A 21571-nucleotide genomic window follows, 5' to 3' on the forward strand; every position below is an offset into this window, starting at 1 on the left:
ACTTGCCAATAGATTTTCGTTTCTTATCTGTATGTACTAAATTTAAGAATGCCCTAAAGGATACATTTTTAAACTATGCATTTTATACATTGGGGGAATTTTATGTAGAAATATTTTTATATCTGAATTCCTTTTTTGTCTGAATATTGCTATTTTCATAAATAAACTGATTAATGTAGCCGTTATTACGTGGTAGGAGATCATGAAAAATGAGAAATTAAACTTTGTATGTTTCTGTGATAAAAGGGGTAAAAAACATTCATTTCTTATTTTTCACGCTATTTTTATACATTTTATATAGTCGAGTTTTTACGCCTATTTTATTCTGTAATACTTCTATTTTGTATTATATTATTTCTACAATAACTTTGTCAATAAGACTCATTTCTTTTAACAATGAAGCATTTTGATTGATTTTTACCGTTATATCCTGAAATTAACAGAATTTTCAGTTTTTGAATTGGCCATTCTGTAGATGAAATTTGTTTTGTGCATTGCCCATCGGAGACAAATTTTGTTTTCATTAAACTGAACTTATTAAAAAAACGTTTGGTGTTATAGGACATGCATTGGTTGCATTTTATAAATACATCTTTGAGCACTGGCAGATTCCCAAAGGAGCTCAAGACCAGTGTCCTTGTGCCAATTCAGAAAGTCCCTAACACAAATTAATCCTGGGAATTTAGACCAATCAACACTTTGCCTTGTATTGAAAAAATATTAGAACTCGCAGTTTATAATCAACTCATTGAATATCTAGAAAATAATGATATTTTACTGAAATATCAGTCAGGTTTCAGAAAACATCATTCATGTGAGTCTGCATTACAAGTCACAATATCAAAATGGAAAGAATCAATAGATAAGGGACATTATATTATAGCTGTATTTTTAGATCTTAAAAGAGCTTTTGAGACACTTGGTCGCCACATATTACTAAAAAACTGCAAAGTATTTGTATCAGGGAAACTGTTTAGTTATGGCTGACTGAGTATTTATCACAACGCAAACAGGTAACCAAAATAAAGGATTCAGTGTCATCATCTCGCGATGTCATTTTTGATGTACCTCAGGGGAGTGTTTTGGGACCTATATTATTTTTAATCTACCTGAAGGATATAGATACATATCATCCATGATTGTGATTTCATGAATCTTTTTGCAGACGACACTTTGTTATCAATTTCAGGAGATAATATAGAAACAGTAGCTGATCAAATGAATAATGAACTAAGAAATGTTTTCAAGTACATGAATAGCAATAAATTAAAACTCAACACCTCCAAAACAAAATATATGATCTTATCAACTGGTTATAAGCTATCACTCATCAACAATCTCAACATAAGATTACAAATTGCAGGTGATGTAATAGAGTTCGTAAGTGAATTCAAATACTTCATGGTGGATAATCGTTTATCTCTTCATGCTCATTTTGATTATATATATAGAAAAATTACTAAAAAAATATATTTTTTCTCAAGAATTTCATCTCAGCTTTCGATGTACTCAAAAATTACATTATATAATTGTATAATCCAACCCCATTTTTATTATTGTGCTAGTCTGTTATACTCATTTGACCAAAATAAGGTATCGGCTTTACAAAAGTTACAGAATCGTGGAATGAGGATAATTTTACAAGTGAATAGGTATTCTAGTATATCAAACATGTTAAGTACATTGCAGTGGCTGTCTGTTTCCCAGAGACTGTACGAGTTAGCAATGATATTCATTTTCAAACTAACACATAACTTGCAAAATAAAACGATGGAGAGGCCGATAATCAAGTTAAAAAATAAGCACTGTCATTGATCTAGATAATTTTGGGTTAGGTGTAAACCTTTTATAAAAAGTACATCTAAATTTTTTTTCAGAGTTACTAAGTCGAAACCTCCAATTATATTCAGTACAAATTTCGAAAGTAACAGAGAAAGTTACCTGAGTCGAAAACAGCTCTTCCAGATGATATCAAAGGAAAGGGTAGAGATAATCAAAAAGCTGATTGACAATCCTTCAAAGTGAGTATGGTAGAATGTAGATTATAAAGTTTTTCAAATAATATTATTTTGATGAAAAGGAAATCACTCAGAGAGATTTTACAAATGTTAGATTTTCTTGGCATGGGTTTCTTTGATACCAATCTTTGTTAAGTACAACTTCAAATATAAATACAACTTTTTTCACCAGAGCTCAACCATCCAGTAAAAGAAACAGGAGCCAACCGTGGTACCATAAATCGTGGAAAAAAGCTGGGGAACCAGAGTGTAAGGTTTTGGAAAAATCTGTCGGTTTGTCATTTCTTCAGAATTATTCAGACGAAGAGGAGGAAAATGAAGCTGAAGAAATTGTTATTTGTAGCAGCATCATTGATAAAAAAAATGAACACACTGATTCTGCTACAGCAATAACTGAAGAAAATGAGAAACCTGAAGACTTAGTTGACAATAAAAATACACTTCCTACTAGCAACATCAGGACTAAGAAAAAGGATCACAGTGGCTCTGCTTCAGCAATTACTTGCAATAATGAAAAAGCTCAAGAATCATTCGAAAATGACACTGAAGAAATTGTCTTTAAGAATAAGGACCACACAGATTCAGTAAAAGAAACAATCAAGAAGGATGAGATCATCAATGAGTTAGTAGATTCTTCCAAAAAGGCCTCCCCAAATGAGGAGGAACGCAAAAAAGATAAATGTGATTGGGAAATAACAGCTCATCTGAAAAGTAATGTGGATAATCGTGATGAAGAAAGATTGACACCCGTTAGGCTGAATTGTGATTATCAAATATCCAAAACAACTGATGGTGATGATGAGAAAATTTTTTCGAGTGAAGTTGAAACGAATGAGTTGGAAGAAAGACTGACCCCATCAAATTTGAATTTGAAATTGGAACTGAACAAGAGAAAAGAGCATCATTTGGAAAGAGTTGACAGTACTGAATACAAGAAAAATAGAGCACTAGAAGTTGATGATACTGACCGATTAACTCCAAAACAGATCTGTTGTAATAATGAAACCGTTGAGTATAACCAGGATAGGCTAACACCAGAAGAAATTTCACACCATGACAATCAGAAAATTGATAAATTCAGCAAGAACAAATACAAGGATAGGTTGACCCCTGAAGAACTGTCACGCGATGGCAAATCTGAAATAGATGAAATCAGCATGACAAAAAACGTCATCAAGGAGCTAGAAAAGGAACTAGAAAAAAGGAAGAATCTAAAAGAAGACAGAGCGAAAGCTAAGAAGAAGAAAGCAGGGGTGAAGAGAAGAAGAGAGTCCTCAGACATTGAAGATGAATCGCCTAAAAGCAAAAAACGGAAAAAGAAAAACAAACAAAAAAGAAAATTTCCTCAGATGAGGAAGACAGTGCAAGCTCTGAAGAAGATAAAAAGAAGAAATATAAGAGGTACAAGAAACGCAAGAGTGAGAAGTCAAAAAAAAAAAAAAACAAGTACAAGAAGGACAAGTCGCGACGATTGAAAAATAAAAAGAAAAAAGAATCGTCCGAAGAGAGATCCATGAATGAGAAAAGTGCAAAAAAGAAAAAAGAGGCAATTGCTGACTTGTCAGTTTTGGAAGAACCTAAGAAAAAATCCAAAAAAAAGACAAGAACACGAAGTGTAATGAATTATCAGTCAGTGAAGGAGCTAGTTTCTTGAAAGAAAACAAAAAAGATAAGGAGAGAGGTGCTCACGATCAAGTTCCGAAAACTGAAGAAAAGAAAAAATATGACGACTGGGAAGAGGAAGAGCTCTTGAGGAGAACCTTTTTGACGCTGGAAAGAGAGAGAAGTGAGAGAATGAATTCAAAACTGACCAATCTTGGGTTAGTTGAAAGCTTAGAGAACAAATTGGAAAAGACAGGAATAGAGCAAATGGTGGGAAAAAGCAAAGAGAGGAAGAGACACAGTAGAGAAAGCTATATTACCATGATGTCAGTGGTTGAAGCTGAAGTATTGCAGAATCAAGATGTGAACATATCAAGAGAGAGAAATGACTATTTGGACGGAAGAGGCAAAGAACGAAAATCCTCAAGAGAAAAGACTGACGTGGTAAGTGGCTTTCCTAGTAAACAAAACAAATTCATAGACAAGCGCTACAAAGACGAGAAGAGGAAATCAAAGAAAATTGAAGACGTAAGGCCTCCGCTGTTTATAAAGCAAGAGCCTGAATGGATAGAGGATAATGATACCAAAAGAATCGATGAAGATGCTTCGATAACAGACAAACTTGAACAGTTTCCACTTGCTAAAGACACAATGGAGGTAGCTAAAGACCTTGGCACACCTGACACTGACGAATACCGAGGGAACTGGGAAAAAGACTCTTCTCCGGTGTGGGAGAGCGACGACGAAGGTGTTACAAAGACGAAAGAGGATATCAACACATCCTGGGAGAGCGACGAAGAAGTTCACGAAGAGGTTAGGGTCGTCGATAAGCCCCTCAACTTTGCGGAAGGTTTGGATTTGGAAATACCTTTGAACATCAAACCCTTTAAACGCAGGGAAATCATCGACGCTGATAAAGAGCTGCAGGTGCTGAAAATACAAAGCCAGTCATTAAACGAAGAGCGAATTCAGCTGGAATTGGATAAAATCAAAATTAAACAACTGGAACTGGCCAACATCGAGGAGGTGGAGTGTAAAGAGAAGGAATCGCCGCCGAAGCGAAAGAGAAGCAAGGAAGAAACCATCGACGTAGTTGAGAACAAGACTAAACGAAGAAGATGGGACAAGAAGGAAGCAGATTCGGTAGTGCATCACGATCGGAAATCTCCAGAAGTCGTTGCGATCGATCTTTCAGAGTCGACTTCTTCAGTGAACACCAGTGCAGTTCTGGAAAACGAGTACGAGGAGTTTATTAAAGCTGTTACTTCAAAGCCCCGCAATGAAGACTTGAGAAAGTTAAATGAAAGTATTATATCCCTCAGCAGCTTCTCGGATTTCAGCGATTCAAATTGCAGCTTCGACAATCGACACTTGATCGACGTTAAATCGATGAAAATGAGCACCCCTATAAAGTCGGATAAGATCGGCGAAGCATCGACAAGCCAAATCATCATCGCTCCGAAAGATATTCCATTCATTCCGATGCCTGGGGAAGTGAAGGTGATGCCTGGAGAAGTGAAGCTGTTGCCCGGGGAAGTGAAGTCGATACCTGCGGAAGTGAAGCCGATACCTGGGGAAGAGAAGCTGATACCCAGGGAAGTGATGTTGATGCCTGAAGAAGTGAAGCCAATGCTTGGGGAAGTAAAGCATATGCCTGGGGAAGTAAAGCATATGCCTGGGGAAGTAAAGCATATGCCTGGAGAAGTGAAGTTGATGTCTGGAGAAGTAAACTCGATGTCTGGGGAAGTGAAGCCGATGTCGGGAGAAGTGAAGCTAATGCTCGGAGAAGTGAAGCCGACGCCGGTTCCGGCACCACCCATAGACATCAAGACGATATCGAATTTGAGTCTTCCTAGTGAGAATCTGGCATCAATTATTGAAGTTTCGATTGGGATACCTCTGGATTTGAAGCCTGTCACTCCTTTACTGGTCGATCCCGAACCCAAAGCGGAAGATTCGGTCGTTAGTAGCAGTGTATTCGACAACTCTGTGAAGGAAATGAACGAGATTGGTAGTACAGAGATATCGGCCGAAGTTACTTCTGCAGCTCCCCTCAAGGAAGAGCCTATCAGTTTGGTTGCACAGGAAGCTCCTGAAAAGCCTTTTAGCTTTACCAGCTTAATCCTGCCTTCGAAGAAGCTGCTAATAAACAACTCTAAATTGAATCTGGGAGATTCAGACGATGAAAGCAATAAAATGAGAGCGATTGATGAAATTAGGCTAGAGAAATCTATTTCATCTGGCAAGTCCAGAAAACTGCCCGAGGAAGAGTTGAAAGAAGAAAATGCCCTGGAAATCAAGTCACGGGTGAAGCAAGACATTGCCCAGGAGGTGAAGCAAGACCCTCCTCGAGAGGTGAAGCCAGATGTTGCACGGGATGTGAAGCCAAATGCTGCTAGGGAAGCGAAGCAAGGCGTCTCAAAGTTGGAGGACGGAAAGAGAAGACGTTCGAGGTCACGCAGTCCAAAGAGTGGAGCACATCACGGAAGGGAAAGGGCAGAGAGAAAAGCTTCTTCGCCGAGGAGGGGTTCTGATTCATCATATTCGTCGCGAAATCGAAGAAGAGAGAGCTCTCCGAGAAGAAGGGGATGGTCTCCGAGAAGGCATTCATCTCCGGCGAGGTCACCTGTTAGGAGAAAATCCTCTCCAGGTAAATATTACTATATTCGTTTAAATTTTCTGAGGCTGAAATTGTAATTTTCATAACACGGACAAATAGGGAGTAAAAAACAAAGTGAAAATTGATTTTAGGCTGCATGATTCAATGCTGCACCTTATTTCACCAGATATCAATGTCCCATAATTATAGAATTATTTTTGTTGGAATTATAAAATTTCATGCTTGCAGATTTTTATGTATATTTTTCTAAATTAAGACTGACCTAAAGGTTGACTCTTTTTTTCGATTTTGGTCTATAAATACTGGTTTCTGGTGTACTGGATTGTACTGCTTTATTTATTGGGGCAATATCGAATGTTTTTATTGTACATGATTTTTAGAAATCACTTTTGTAATATTTCTGTTTGTTTTAATAAGTTTAATCAACTACTCCTCATGATAGTATATCATAGTTTAATTGAGATTCAACTAAATAAAAATAAATCATCTCCATATTTTGATAATAAAGAACATATTTTTTCATTAGATTATTAATTAGATAATTCCATAATTCAGTTTTTCACATTTTTTCAATTGATAGTTATTCATTTGGCTTGATTTTGAAAATGTACAATGATGGTCAGTTTTTCACTTCAGTTGAAAAGTTATTGAAATAATTCAATCCCCTGAGAAGTAATGTTTTTGAGTTTGTATTACGCATTTAAAATATATGGAAACTACTCTCATTTCTTGTGTGGGTTAGTGTGGACGTCAATATATTGAATAAATGAGATAAGATAACTGGGAACTAATTTGTCATTGTCATGACTTGAAGAAGTTTAACCACATTGTGTCAGTTTAGAAATGTCAATATTACATTTTTTTAAATTATTTTTTATTTATTTTACGGGATCACCCCCATTTGAGAATAAAATTAACAATTATATAATAAAGTAATATACTACATTACATTAACTTAAGTTATTATAAAATACATATCATAATACTACCATGCAGTTATGAGAGATTGTTTTTGAATTTGCTGAGAGATATACCAGTTACTTCCAATTTTCTTTCATTAATAAGTCGAAGTGTACGATCAACAGGGTTATGTAAGCCATAATTTGTAGAATGAAACCGTAAGTGAAACAAATCGCTGGACCTTAGAATTCTGTTTGGGACATTGAAATTAATATTTTCTAGAACTTCAGGAGCAACAATTAAGCCATTCAGTAACTTGTATATGAAAATTAGATCAAAGTTTTCCTCCTTTTTCTCAACAGATTGAGATTAAGGATTTCTAAAATGTTGCTATAATCATGGTCAATAACAGGTATACTCATTCTATGAGCACAAAATCTTAGGAATTTGTTTTGAACTCTTTCAAGAGTAAGGTTGTGATTGTCATAAAATGGAGACCATATCATTGAGCCATAATCTAATATTGATACTACCAGAGACAAGTAAACTATCCTTAAGACTTGAAGGGACAGATGTTTACCATGTCGTAGAATAAATCCAAGACATTTTGCCGTCTTTACCACAATATAGTTCAAGTGGTCTAAAAATTGAAGTTGTTCATCCAAAAAAACACCCAGATCCTTCACAGACGAAACATAAGATAATCCATGGCCATTAATTACATAAGAAGTATCAAATTTTTTATTTCTTTTGTAAAAATTCGAGGAAACTCCTATGACTGGTTCAAGTCGTATCTAAAAAACAGAAAGCAAATCGTAGAACTGAACTTGAAAGATACAGCAGCACTATCAGAGGCTTTGGAGACGTCTATGGGAGTTCCACAGGGTAGTATATTGGGCCCAATACTCTTCATTATATTTACAAATGACATAAACATGGTGGTAAATTCAAATTCCGCTCACATAGTTAATTATGCTGATGATACTAACCTATTGTTGACAGGTGCAAACTTACCACACATAATAAAACATGCAGTATTGTAATAGAAAGGACAAAAAACTTTTTTCTGGAAAATAAATTGATTTTAAATGATGAAAAAACAGATTGCATCATGTTCAAAATTGATAACAGGATGGAGACACCGAAGAGCATTAGTTTCAATGATTTTAGAGTGAGCTGCAACACCCCTGTGAAGTTTTTGGGTATATATATCGATGACACCTTAAGTTGGGTAAATCAAATAGACAATCTCTGCAGAAAACTTTCTTCAACTACATATGCTATGAGAATTCTCAAAAAAAAACGTTGACAGTGATGTTCTGATGACTGTCTACTAGGCTAATTTTTACTCCGCAATAAGGTTTGGTATTGTCATTTAGAACTCCAGTCATGAGCCGAACTGAGTATTTCTCTGCCAAAAAAGGGTAATCAGAATACTTTTTGGTATGAAGGTCAAAGACTCATGTAGAGGAATCTTTGAAATGAACAAATTATTAACAGTACCAGCGATATACATTTTTGAGTCATTAAAATTTTTAGTTAATCAACCAAGCTACTTTGAAAAGCATCATAAAACACATAAGTAAGGAACAAGATTTAGGAATGAATTTTTATATCCGATACATAAAAAAATCTCTATATGAAAGAATTGTATTTTAATTCCCTGCCACAGGATATAAGAGACATTGGGTTGGCCAGAGGTTGTTTGAAGTCTGTGAAAGAATTTTTATGCAATATAGAGCCTTATACTATAGATGAATATTTTAACAGTGTATGTTAAATTTTATCTTATCAACTCTATACTTATATGTGCATGTGACGTGTTGTATTCAAATTTTGTATCTTATTAATCTTTTATAATTTTCTTCACTGACGTATTTCTCGGACAAAGTATTTCTTTTAACTTTTTTTACAAGATTTACATATACTCTGTAGAAATAAATGAATTCTATCTATCTATCTATCTATATGATGGAATCGGCCGATACTTGATGAAAATCCATAACTAACGTATTCCAAAAACACTTTATTGTGAGATTTTCACTAAATTGTTTTACAAAAACGCAACACGTGTTTCGCCATACAATGGCTTCATCTGGCGTGTCTTTCAACTAATTCTACACATTCAATACTAAATATATATATAGTTTATGGAGTACCTGAAATCAAAGTACCTGTAAACGAAGTACCTGAATTTTAAGTAGCTGATATTTTACCTGAGTTTCTAACGAATTAAATTACCTGCACTTATGTTCCATTTTCACATTTGAAAAAATATATTCAGTAACGGAGAGTTATTGAGTTCTAATTGATCATTCAGTAAATTACCCGAATTCCTGAATCTATTGATTTCTAAACATTCTAGATGATTAAGTTTCAAACTCTTCTCTTCTAAATGTAACACCTCGTACTCATGATTGAACTCGTGTCCTTCTGCTAAAAGATGGTTTGCAAATGTGGAATTGGTCTTTCTATTTACAAAACTACTCCTATGTTCTTTAATTCGTTGGAAAAATGTTCTTCCTGTTTGACCAATATACAGTTTTGGACAGGAGCCACAAGTCAGCTTATATACTCCTGATCTATCCGACAGCTGACTTGTGGCTCCTGTCCAAAACTGTATATTGGGCAAACAGGAAGAACATTTTTCCAACGAATTAAAGAACATAGGAGTAGTTTTGTAAATAGAAAGACCAATTCCACATTTGCAAACCATCTTTTAGCAGAAGGACACGAGTTCAATCATGAGTACGAGGTGTTACATTTAGAAGAGAAGAGTTTGAAACTTAATCATCTAGAATGTTTAGAAATCAATAGATTCAGGAATTCGGGTAATTTACTGAATGATCAATTAGAACTCAATAACTCTCCGTTACTGAATATATTTTTTCAAATGTGAAAATGGAACATAAGTGCAGGTAATTTAATTCGTTAGAAACTCAGGTAAAATATCAGCTACTTAAAATTCAGGTACTTCGTTTACAGGTACTTTGATTTCAGGTACTCCATAAACTATATATATATTTAGTATTGAATGTGTAGAATTAGTTGAAAGACACGCCAGATGAAGCCATTGTATGGCGAAACACGTGTTGCGTTTTTGTAAAACAATTTAGTGAAAATCTCACAATAAAGTGTTTTTGGAATACGTTATCTATCTATCTTGTTCACGCCAACGTAAACCCCCGTCGAGTCTGTCATGGCCCTCGGGGGGGGGGGTCCATGTGGACCACTTTGGTAATTAACGCTCTAGAGAGAGAAGGTAATTGATTACAATGGTGTGTAAAGAATTGACCAAACATTGGCTCTCATAATTCATTAAAACTTTGGTGACCATTGTGTCAATTAGTAAAACTTATGTAAATAAAAAAATATTGAAGTCAAATATGTATTATTAAAAATCAGTGAGTTGTATGTTGAACACAAAATTTAAGTATTCTTCTAGAGAATATGATGAGAATAAATCCGAAAACAAGCACTTTTCCAATCACCAGAAATGGAATACGCTTCTCGATGCGCCTTTCGCCAAACAAGTTTGCGTTTTCAGGAGATTAAGAAAAACTAATATTACTTTTTTTTGGAGTCATTTGTGTAAAATGTTGGGGTTTTCTCTCGGCCCCCATTTATGTGTGTTGAAATTTAAAGATTATTCAACCATTTAAACACAAACTAAAACAAATGCTCATTGTAGCTGAACCATATGGTTTGGAAGATGTGGAGGAGGGCACTTTCAAGGTATAACTGTCTCTAACAATATGTTATATGTTGTTCGTAATCCTTTTTATGGTTTTAACAAATCACTTCCCGATGTAGTGGGATGAAAATGCACACTATTCCTTTTGACTTGTACTATACAAATTTTGTAATTTGTCCCTTGTGCGAAATGAATATTTTATTCGATTTGTTTTGATTCCTAGGCAGCAGAAGGAGATATTCTTCTAGAAGAAGTAACTCTCCCAGTCACAGAAGACGTTCGCCTTCGCCAAGAAGAAAATCCCCCAAGAGATCTACTTCTCCTAGAACTTCTTCATCGAAATCGTCCAGAAGGGGGCGTTCCAGATCTCCCCAAAAACCCGTGAAATTCCACCAAATGTCTGAGAGGTCTTCGTTGGAAGCACACACATCAGAACCTCCTGCAGTTATCGCTTCGCCTTTAGAAGAACTGAAAAGAAGCGTAGCGGATTCAACAATTTCGGACGATTCCTTACTGCCTCAACCTAATTTGGAGGAGATGACTGAATCACCTTTGTCGCATTTCTACGGAAGGGCAAAGACGGATATGTCTAGGCAGCTGTCGATGAACGAAGGCGTTCGCCAGATTTTAGGTTACGCCAAAGAAGATCTCAGACCGATTAGCACGACCTACGACAACTACAGGTACGAACAGAACCAGCTGTCGCAAATTCTAGAGACCATCGGCCAGTTCTCGAGATCGGCTAAAATCGAAGCCGGCATACCTTCAAAAAGCGAAGTGTTCCATAATAAAATTACGCCTGTTGACATCGAAGTACCGGCCAGTAAGGCTCTTCAGAGTATGCCTCAATCGCAGAACAGTTTTGTTCAAGTAGGTAATATGGTACAAATTGTTCCTAGTGATTTGAATGTCAAGACTGAAGCTGTCCAAGCAGCTGTTACCGATAGAAAACTTGGGAACGAGAAACAATTGCATCAACAAGAGAATAAGACTCGAATTGTTCAGGTGAGTGATAATAGTTTGTTTCCACATAGACTATATGAATTGTCTAGGAGTGGTCAATATATCAATTGAAACGAGAAGGGAACAAAATCTTAGTTTCTGTAAAACTACCTACAGTGTCTCAACGGAAACTTGACCCACTCTAACCTAGAAAAAGACATATGATCAAAAGTTTCAAAGAATAGTTCAATTTTTATTTCGAGAAGGTCAACATTTGATATAAAATTCACCCTCCTGCTGACAGAACTACCTCAATTATTTTTTTCAATAGCTTGATGAGTTGAGGGACATCATTGATAGACGTTTGTTGCGTCTGTCATTACCTCTAAATCATTTTTAAAATTTGTTTGTTAGTTTCGAGAAAAATGAAAGGAGATTTAAAAGCAAACCCCGACTTAGCTTAGATGGACAGAGTATAGTAGTAATACTATTTATGTACAGTAAAAAGGGTATACATGCCAGGATTGAACCTTTCGGTACTTCTGATTTCACATTATTTGTACTTGAACAGGTATGAGTTTTCATCAATTTCATAATTATATAGCTTTTGCAAAAGTGTTTTTCGATTGACAGTCATAGACATTTTACAAGTCATTGATTACTGCCATACTAAAGATATGTTTTTTGGCTTTCATCACTTTCATTGAACTCATTAGAGAACAAAATCTCGAATTGAAGGAGTTATATTTTTAGGAGTGATTAATTTTTTGGGAAAGAAAGTTTTTGGCTTTCTACTACTCCATCTGATACAAAAAAAAAGGGATGAGAGAATCTTCCAAAGAAAGGAAGGAAGTAATCAATTTGAAACTCTATACATGAATGTGTAGATCATGCAAAGAAGTAACTTTCAGACACAAACTGAAAGAAAGTCCTCCTGAAACAGCTAGAGTTTCAAATTGATTACTTCCTTCCTTTCTTTGGAAGATTCTCTCATCCCTTTTTTTGTATCAGATGGAGTAGTAGAAAGCCAAAAACTTTCAATCCCAAAAAATTAATCACTCCTAAAAATATAACTCCTTCAATTCAAATAAGATTCCTCTTGGCTGGGATTAAATCAAATAGGTGAATGAATGTCATTACGATGTCATCGATGACATAAGCAGATTCCGTTTCAAAATCGTAATTCATGAATGAAGTGTGTGTATTTTCTATAATGTTATCCAATTTGGTACTGAAGAGCCTTAGGGCAAGTGTCTTAAGGCGAAACATCGGTGTATACCAGTGAGGGTGATAGTGTTCTATGTGAGTACAATTTATTACCATTCATTCAAAGTAGAACTCATGTGAATGATATCTGATTCTTATTCCACAACAAATGTTTGAAATACAAACTGAGTAGAGAAAAGTATCTTCTGTATAATTCAGTGTTCAAATAGAAGTATTTGTTTCGAAAGAATTATTTTCTTTCGTGTAATTCAATATTTATATGAAAGTAGCTGTTTCAGGAGGACTTTCTTTCAGTTTGTGTCTGAAAGTTACTTCTTTGCATGATCTACACATTCATGTATAGAGTTTCAAATTGATTACTTCCTTCCTTTCTTTGTATCAGATGGAGTAGTAGAAAGCCAAAAACTTTCTTTCCCAAAAAACAAAATCTTGGGCTGGTAAGCTGTGGTCCAATGGAACTTGTAGTACCAAAAGTTTCGCCTTCCAATGCATAAATAATGAGAGTTATTTTCAAATTGAATTTTGAGCCTTGAAATGAAGCATTCATGATTGAATCCTTGACAGAGCTATACTAAAATGAACCACTCCTAACGAGATGTATTCATCTGATAGTTTTACTCTAGCTCAATACATAGTTCATTCAAATAGCTGAAGAAGATACTAAACCATCTTTTCTACTTACTATCATCTGATGAAAGCACTTAAAGCTCACTACTTAGAAATATAGTGGATGTACCAAGTTTTTGGACCACGAAATTAAATGATATTTTATATTCATTAATTCTGTTGTGTGGTGCTGTATTGACAAAACTCTTCTTTAAGGTTGGTAATATGCTCCAAATAGTTCCTAACGATTCACCTCCGGAAGTGATTCCCCCTCCACTTCCTGCCAAACCGAAAGAGGAACAGATCGAAAACGTCAAAGCGGTTATCAAGGTTGTTAATGAACAGGAAAAAAGATCTGCAGAAATGGCTATGCAACAAAAGTTAGCGGAAAAGAGGGCAGAAAGGGAAAAAAGGCGAATAGAGAGAGAGGCCAGAAGGAAAGAAAAGGAGAAGAGGAGGAGGGAGAAGGAAAAACAGAGACAGGTCAAGATGAAACAGAAAACCGAAAATATGATTAAGGTAATTGTTATGTATTCCATGCACTCTTGAAAATATGCCATTGTGGTGATTCCATAAAAGTTCAATGTAAAATTTCAACAAAAAAAGGGCTCCAAAAAATGTATTGATATTATTATATCACAAACTCACCTTAAAATTGGAGAAAGATCCCATTAAATTTAATAATAATTGTACTGAACATTCTTTTGTTATGTTTTTCAAGTATACAGCTGAATGATATGAGACAACTTGCTAAAAGTCTTGTATGACATCATTCTTCATCATGACCGTCACTAGTGGTGTATCCCAAGGGTCCATTTTTGGTCCTAATCTGTTTATTGTTTTTATAAATGATCAACTTCATACCATTGGTAGAAACAATAACTTCTGTACAATAGCGTCATATGCTGATGATTCTAACATCTTGATCGCACATAGTAATAATAATAATATTTCTCACATAAATTGTACACTTCATATTTGTGACCATGAGCTGATAAACATAAGAATATGGCAGAGTTCATTTCAACCTTATCAAAGTATTAGCATCATTACATATCCTTCCGTGAAAGAATGTTTGAAGTTTATTTAGAAAAAAAGATAACGGAAAAAAGTTTAAATTGGCCAAAAAGATATTTCTTGTGTTTCGTTTTGAATTTTGTGAACAATAGAACAAAGAAAAATCAGGATACACTCATCTATAGAGGAATCAAGCAATACAATAAACTTCCTGCAGACTTCACAAACATTGCTTCTAAGACTGAATTGAAACAGGCTTTAAAAAAATTGTATTTGAACATGCAGATAACTGTTTAGAAAGTAGGGTGATTTAATAAAATTTTACCATGATGAAGTTATCAAACAATAGTTACACCAACTTGTTTTGTGGAACTTTTTTATTTTTTTACCTCTAAAATTTTTCTTTAAATTTCCTTCTTTTTTTTTTATATACTTTTGGTTATTATTATTTTGGTATTGTTATAAATAATTACAAGATTGTGTTAATCAAAGAATACTTTGTAGGCTATAACACCAGATCTATTCTGATTACTGGTGAATTATATTTTCATAAATAAATACATTTTTTGAACACTCTGATAGCGCTTATCGCTGGGTTCTTCTCGCTGAACTATTGTATGCCAAAGTTAGCTTATGGGTGCAAACTCTGACTAAACGAAGACAAAACTGACACTCATTCAGTAGGTCAAGACTATCAGAAAACACCATTTCTCTAAATGGAATAATCCTTGAACATCAACAACATTAAAAATGCTTGGGCTATTAATTGATTGTAACCTCAACTGGGCAGATATATTGATTTTTTGCCCTAAACTGACTAGAACTATATATGCTCCAAAAATTGCTGGAAGACAATTTAGTTGCATATTGAGACAACTATATTTTGCAATGGTTCATAGCTATCTGGGGTATTCTGTAGTACACTGGGGTGAAGCTTGTGAAATTGACAGTGTTTTTGTAATGCAAAAGGAGCTATTTGTGTGTTGGCAAATTTAAAATATAATGAGAGCTACAGAGAACTTTTCAGAGAAATGGATATTTTGACATAAAGCAGAGATCATTGGTACCTCACAATACTTAAAACACTTTTATTACCAAGTAAGCACAGCACAAAACAGTTCATGAATTACCCACAAATAATTATTTTTATTCTTTATTTATTTAGTTATATGGGTTATCCCTATTACATCACACAGTGAAGTTATTACAACAACAACAATACAAATTACAATTACAAATAATAATTTCAAATTAATAATAATACAAAATTGATAATAATATATAAATATTTCTTATCCCCTTTCATATATTGGGACCTTTCACCTAAGCGCAAATGCGCTTGTGTTGTGATAGGTATCCCTTTTTTTAAAAGGAGATTTTTATTCTGTCAGACATTTTATATACATTTGATATTTCTGGAGAATGGAGCTTTCAGGTATATGTGTTCAATATAATTTTACAATAATAAGTTGATTGTAGCGTAGAAATGATTTTATAGCAATTTTGTATTTCTTTATGTCTATAATATTCCTGGACTCGGGTGGTAGTAAATTGAAAAGTTTTGGGCCAAAGTAATATACAGATTTCTGTGAATGACTTTTTTTGAATAAAGGTAGATGGATAGACCTTTTTATAACAGATCTGGTCTCTTTTTCAATAGTTGAACTTTGGTAATTTACTTTGTTATGAAATATCCATATTAAACAAGAGTAAGAGTAGAGACTTCTGATGTTGAATAAGTTGATTTCTTCATACAGCTTTTTTGTGGAAAATAAACGGTCCTTCTTACAAATAATTTTCAGTAATGTGTTTTGCATTATTTGTAAACCTCCTAAATGTTTTTCAAAAGTTCCTCCCCATGCTGTAATGCAATACTTAAGAACAGACTCTGCCAGTGCATAATATAAGGTAAGCATGTTCTTACGGGTTAGGATATCTCTCAGGGAGTAAAATTTGTGAATGAGTTGCTTTAGTCTCTTGATCATATACTGCTTATGCTCATCCCATCGTAAATGCTGATCAATTATGACTCCTAAATATTTAAGTTTAATCGAATTTTCGATCGTAGGACATTGGCAGATATTTTGAGTGCAATTTATTTTATGTATCTTCAAAAACTTTTCATTTGGTTGGTCGCTTTTTGTTAAAGTGATTGTCATAAATTTTGTTTTTCCAACGTTTAGGCTAAGAAGATTATAATCGAGCCATGCTTTCATCTTTTTCATTTGATTTTCCGCTTTTCTGTAGACTCCTTGACATGAGTCCCCTGAGAAGAGAATGACCGTATCGTCAGCGTAGGATATAATATGTCCCTGAAAGTTTTTAATTTTACTAATACTATTTATGTATACCAAGAATAGAATAGGTCCTAATACAGTACCCTGTGGTACACCGGCGGTAATTGTTGAAAAATCACTAAGTTCTTCGTTTATCTTTACTCTTTGTGTTCTCTCTGATAGATAGTCTCGAAGTAAATCAAGTGTCAAACCCCGAACTCCATACTTATATAGCTTATGGAAGAGAATTTCGTGGGAAACGGTGTCAAAGGCTTTGGCAAGGTCAAGAAAAATGGCTATGCATCTGTCCGATCTGTCCAGTGCCTCCACGCCGTTCCTCACGAAGTCTAGAACAGCATTTTCCGTATTTGATTTTTTTATGAATCCGTATTGACTATCGGTTAATACATCATTTGCATTGAAAAAGTTGATAAGCCTTCTTTTCTGTAGCTATTATTGTATAGTTACTTTATTTTACTTGTACAAATAATTAAAAAAAAAAAAATTAGATTTCACAATTTTAACTAATTTAAGCTACTTGCATATATTATCTGTCACTGTTCTTGCATCTTTTTATTATGTCTACCTAACTTCTAATAACATGTATATATACACTAACTATAGATAAGCACAATTGCTTTATGTTCGGTTCTGACTAGTCTGATAAAGTTTTATACTGTATGTACCACATGTATAAAATCTTTTAATGATGAATAAATTTCTATTCTATTCTATATTTTGCAATGGTTCATAGCTATCTGAGGTATTCTGTAGTACACTGGGGTGAAGCTTATGAAATTGACAGTGTTTTTGTAATGCAAAAAGAGCTATTTGTGTGTTGGCAAATTTAAAATACAATGAGAGCTACAGAGAACTTTTCAAAGAAATGGATATTTTGACATTAAGCAGAGATCATTGGTACCTCACAAGACTTAAAACACTTTTATTACCAAGTAAGCACGGCACAAAACAGTCTATTTTTAACAGTTCATGAATTACCCACAAATATTTATTTTTATTCTTTATTTATTTAGTTATACGGGTTATCCCTATTACATCACACAGTGAAGTAATAACACAAATACAGTTGATGGGCATACAAACTAGAGATACTTAAGTACAAGAACAATAAATAAGTATCATACAGAAGTAAATGTTACAATTCTGACCACAGATTACTTTTAAATGTAGATAATGTAATACCAGCAACCTCCAATTTTATTTATTTATTCAATTATTCATTCAACGGCAAAGCCAATTTACAAAATCATATTTAACAAAGTGTGAGGAACTACAAAGTATTTTTGAATGCTCATGTGTGATGTCTACATAACAATTTACAATTTTACAAAGCATTTCGCGAAGTGTGAAATACAAAATAATAATAAATCCTTATGTCTAGTTACTACATTACTAAACGATGAAACAATTATGGTACTTACAAGAAAAAAGATGTAACAAATCTGGTACTTACAAAGAAAATGGTAAAGTAAATAAAAGCTTCGAAAAAGCTATAGCCCTTTTCAATTGATTTTTAAAGACCTGAAGTGATACATTGAACAGATCTAAGCTATTATGATATTGATTTCCTAGCTTCAGAATATGAGGAATCGGACTATTCAAAGCATAATTGTTATAGAAAAAATGTATATGAAAAATGTCAGGATTTCTCGTATCTTTTTGTTTGATATGAAAAGTTATTAGTTGAAGTAGTTTTGGGCAGTTTATTTCACTATTTATTAATTTGAAGAGGAAACTCAAGTTCATAGAAATTCTCCTATCTTCCAATGATTTTATATTTAACTTGGTTAACCGAACAATATTCAAGAATGGGTCTTACGAAAGCACAATATAAAATCTTTTTTGTTTTAATTGAAAAATCTGATTTCTGATATTTGAAGATTAAAATTGATTTCGCTATCAAATTCAACTCCCAGATCGCGAATAAATGTTTCTCTTTTAAGAGCTATAATTCAATGTATATTTAAAGAATATTGGACTTCTAATTTTAGCGAACGTAATGATTTGATTTTATTAATGTTTACCTCTAACAAATTATTTACATGGAAAAGGCTTCGAGATCTTTTTGAACTAATTCAGCATCTTCACGGCAAGTAATTGCTCGATAAAATTTCCACTGAAAACTGAGATATACAAAGTACTGAGAGGTACAATAAAGAATTTAAGTCACTGTTGTTAAAAAAAAGGTCTACTCTCTGAATCAGTTTCTTTTTATGTGAAAATGTAGTTCATTTCTCCTTTTTTTTAATATAATACTGTCCAACCTTGTATTTGACTTTTTTTTTTGTAAACATTGTATCTCAATGTTTTGATGAAATAAAACCAATGTGACAACATCTCAGACATTAATATCCCTCAAAATTCTTCCAAAATTGTTACATTCAACGGTCGCCATTAATCCTATTCTATATCTGCAGCGAGCTCTCCAGTTGGAAGTTGCTGGCGAGGTAGATCCACTACTCAACGAAACTCCAACCCAGTGGCCACCTCTGCCGAGTATTTCTAGCACTTCGAAAGACGGGAATAAGAGCATTCTCGTCCTCGGGCACAGGTAATGAAAGTCGCATTCACTTAGTTTCAAGAACTAACCTTCGTTTTGATAGGAAATCTGTCAAGTTGGATAGGAGGAAAACGGTCAAGTTTGCGGACGGGGTCCGGCCTGGAGAAGGAACCTCTCCTTCTGCTGGGGAAGAATTGTCCTCCTCGCCTCGTTATAGAAAACTCCCCAAGGAGAAGAGGTACACGAAAACCAAATTGAAGATGAAGGAGAAAAAGAAGAAAATCAAGGTTTGTATAAGTTTTTTGTTGTTAGTGGTGAACATTCTTTTGAATCTTGCTCAAACTGAAAGGGATATATTTTTATACCAAAAACTAATTTCTCCTAAAAAATATATTCCTTTCAATTTAAGCAGGATTCCTACGGCTGGGATTAAATCAAATAAGCGTTTGAATGTCTCTACAGTCCCACGTCATGAGTAGATTTGACTCTTCTGGTGACTTAAAGTCGTAATGTTATGAAAAAATGAGTGCTTCTTCTTGTTTTGTCATCCAAAAACAGGTGTCTTAATGCAATACTTCGAGATACACCATAGTGTTCTTTGTAAGTGAAATTTTATATCGTAATTTTTTCATATATTATTTATAAAGTTTCAGAAACAGACAGAGTACCATAAAGTACGAATGATATTTGTTTTAATTCCATAACGAATGTTAGTCGGAGTACAAACTGAATAGGAAAAAGTGTCTTTCGTATGACTCAATGTTCACATGAAAGTAGTTGTTTTTAAAGTATGGAGAGGTAGAAAATCACAGAGTTTTTTCCTCTTGAATCTATTAAATATATGAAATGGTGACTGAATTATAGAAAAATAGTTAGTTGTTCAAATATGTGTATATGTTTGAAATATGTGTTTTCCATTAAGCAGCTATCGTACCCATACGAACGACAATCCTCAGAAGTCGAAACTTGTGCGAGTTAAGGAATAGAGTAGAATAGAATAGTTCATTGGTGCTGTTTAACATAAAGTTTTACACAAGTCAAAATGAATATAAATAAAATAAACTAAAATTACAATGTATAAAACACACTTATATAATTCACACGTTAAAATATTTTGTTATCTACCTTATTTCTTAAAGATCTTACGTTTAAATGGAATACATTCAATTCTACTTCATTGTTTACTTTGTGCATAGCAGTAAAATTTTTATCCTGAGAATTATAACAATATGTTAAGTTTGAGTTTCTAGACTCTGTACATCTTGAAAATTTGATGCATTATTATAGTTATTTCTGAATTTTTTGTTGTACATTTCTTTTTTGAAATCGTATCTATACACAGCAACACCTCTGGGCCAGAATGTGTTTGTATAAGCCATTTCTTTTACACTGTAGTCCATACCGATTTTAAAGCACCTGTTGTCTTTAATTTTTCTATGGGTATCAATCTCTGTAACAGTAATACGATTTTCAGTTTCTGTAACATGGTCTTTAACCCTGGATGCAAACAACCAGATTTTTTTGTCCTGATCTCTTCCTGCAAATCCTTTACTTTCCCCCTCTTCATTGATTTTTGCCTCTCCGATATAAACTTTATTTTGGTTCCTTTTGTGGCGTTTATAAGTAATATTTTTAAAATCATGGTCTATTTCTGTTTGTGTCTGTGATGATCTTTTTTGCTGAGGGGAATCATCCTGTAAGTGTATTAGCTGATTTATTACATTTATTTGCTTGTTTTGGATTTTCTCAAAGGTAGTCGTTTGTTTGTTTTTTGTACTTGGGTCGGTTTTTGTTTCATGTGGTTTATCTGCCACTTCAATTGTTTTTGTGGGAATCTTCAATTGTTTACCATTTTTATGCTGAATTCCAAGATTTGCATTTTCATATTTCGTTTCCAGTGCATCTATTATATCTTTAAGCATTTTAATGACAGTTTCCTTATCATTAATTATTGTATTTTTATCAGCGATAATTTGTTTCAGAAGTTCATTTTCCACTTTCAGAAATTCGTTGGACTGAATGGGCTCCAGCTCTATTAGATTAATAATTGGCACATCACAGCAAATTTTTACTCTTGCTGCACAGCTATTATGATATACAGACTCACATATATCACATTTGAGACCTGTGTTTGTATTTTTTTTACAA

The 21571-nt window shown here is 33.9% G+C and overlaps 1 protein-coding gene across 1 annotated transcript in view; it reads left to right on the forward strand.

Annotated features, from left to right (window-relative positions):
• Nucleotides 1-21571, forward strand: part of LOC111514198 (uncharacterized) — a 41883-nt gene that overhangs the window by 5884 nt on the left and 14428 nt on the right. Inside the window, 8 exon segments of the mRNA XM_074182223.1 lie at nt 1878-2021; nt 2191-3394; nt 3397-3669; nt 3672-6270; nt 11058-11839; nt 13826-14128; nt 19341-19474; nt 19527-19710. Coding sequence (XP_074038324.1) covers nt 1878-2021; nt 2191-3394; nt 3397-3669; nt 3672-6270; nt 11058-11839; nt 13826-14128; nt 19341-19474; nt 19527-19710 — 5623 coding nt within the window.

This window comes from Leptinotarsa decemlineata, unplaced genomic scaffold (genome assembly GCF_025532065.1).
Source record: "Leptinotarsa decemlineata unplaced genomic scaffold, Ldec_3_MD MMD2_P_RNA_scaffold_2, whole genome shotgun sequence".
In the NCBI taxonomy this organism is placed as follows: domain Eukaryota; kingdom Metazoa; phylum Arthropoda; class Insecta; order Coleoptera; family Chrysomelidae; genus Leptinotarsa; species Leptinotarsa decemlineata.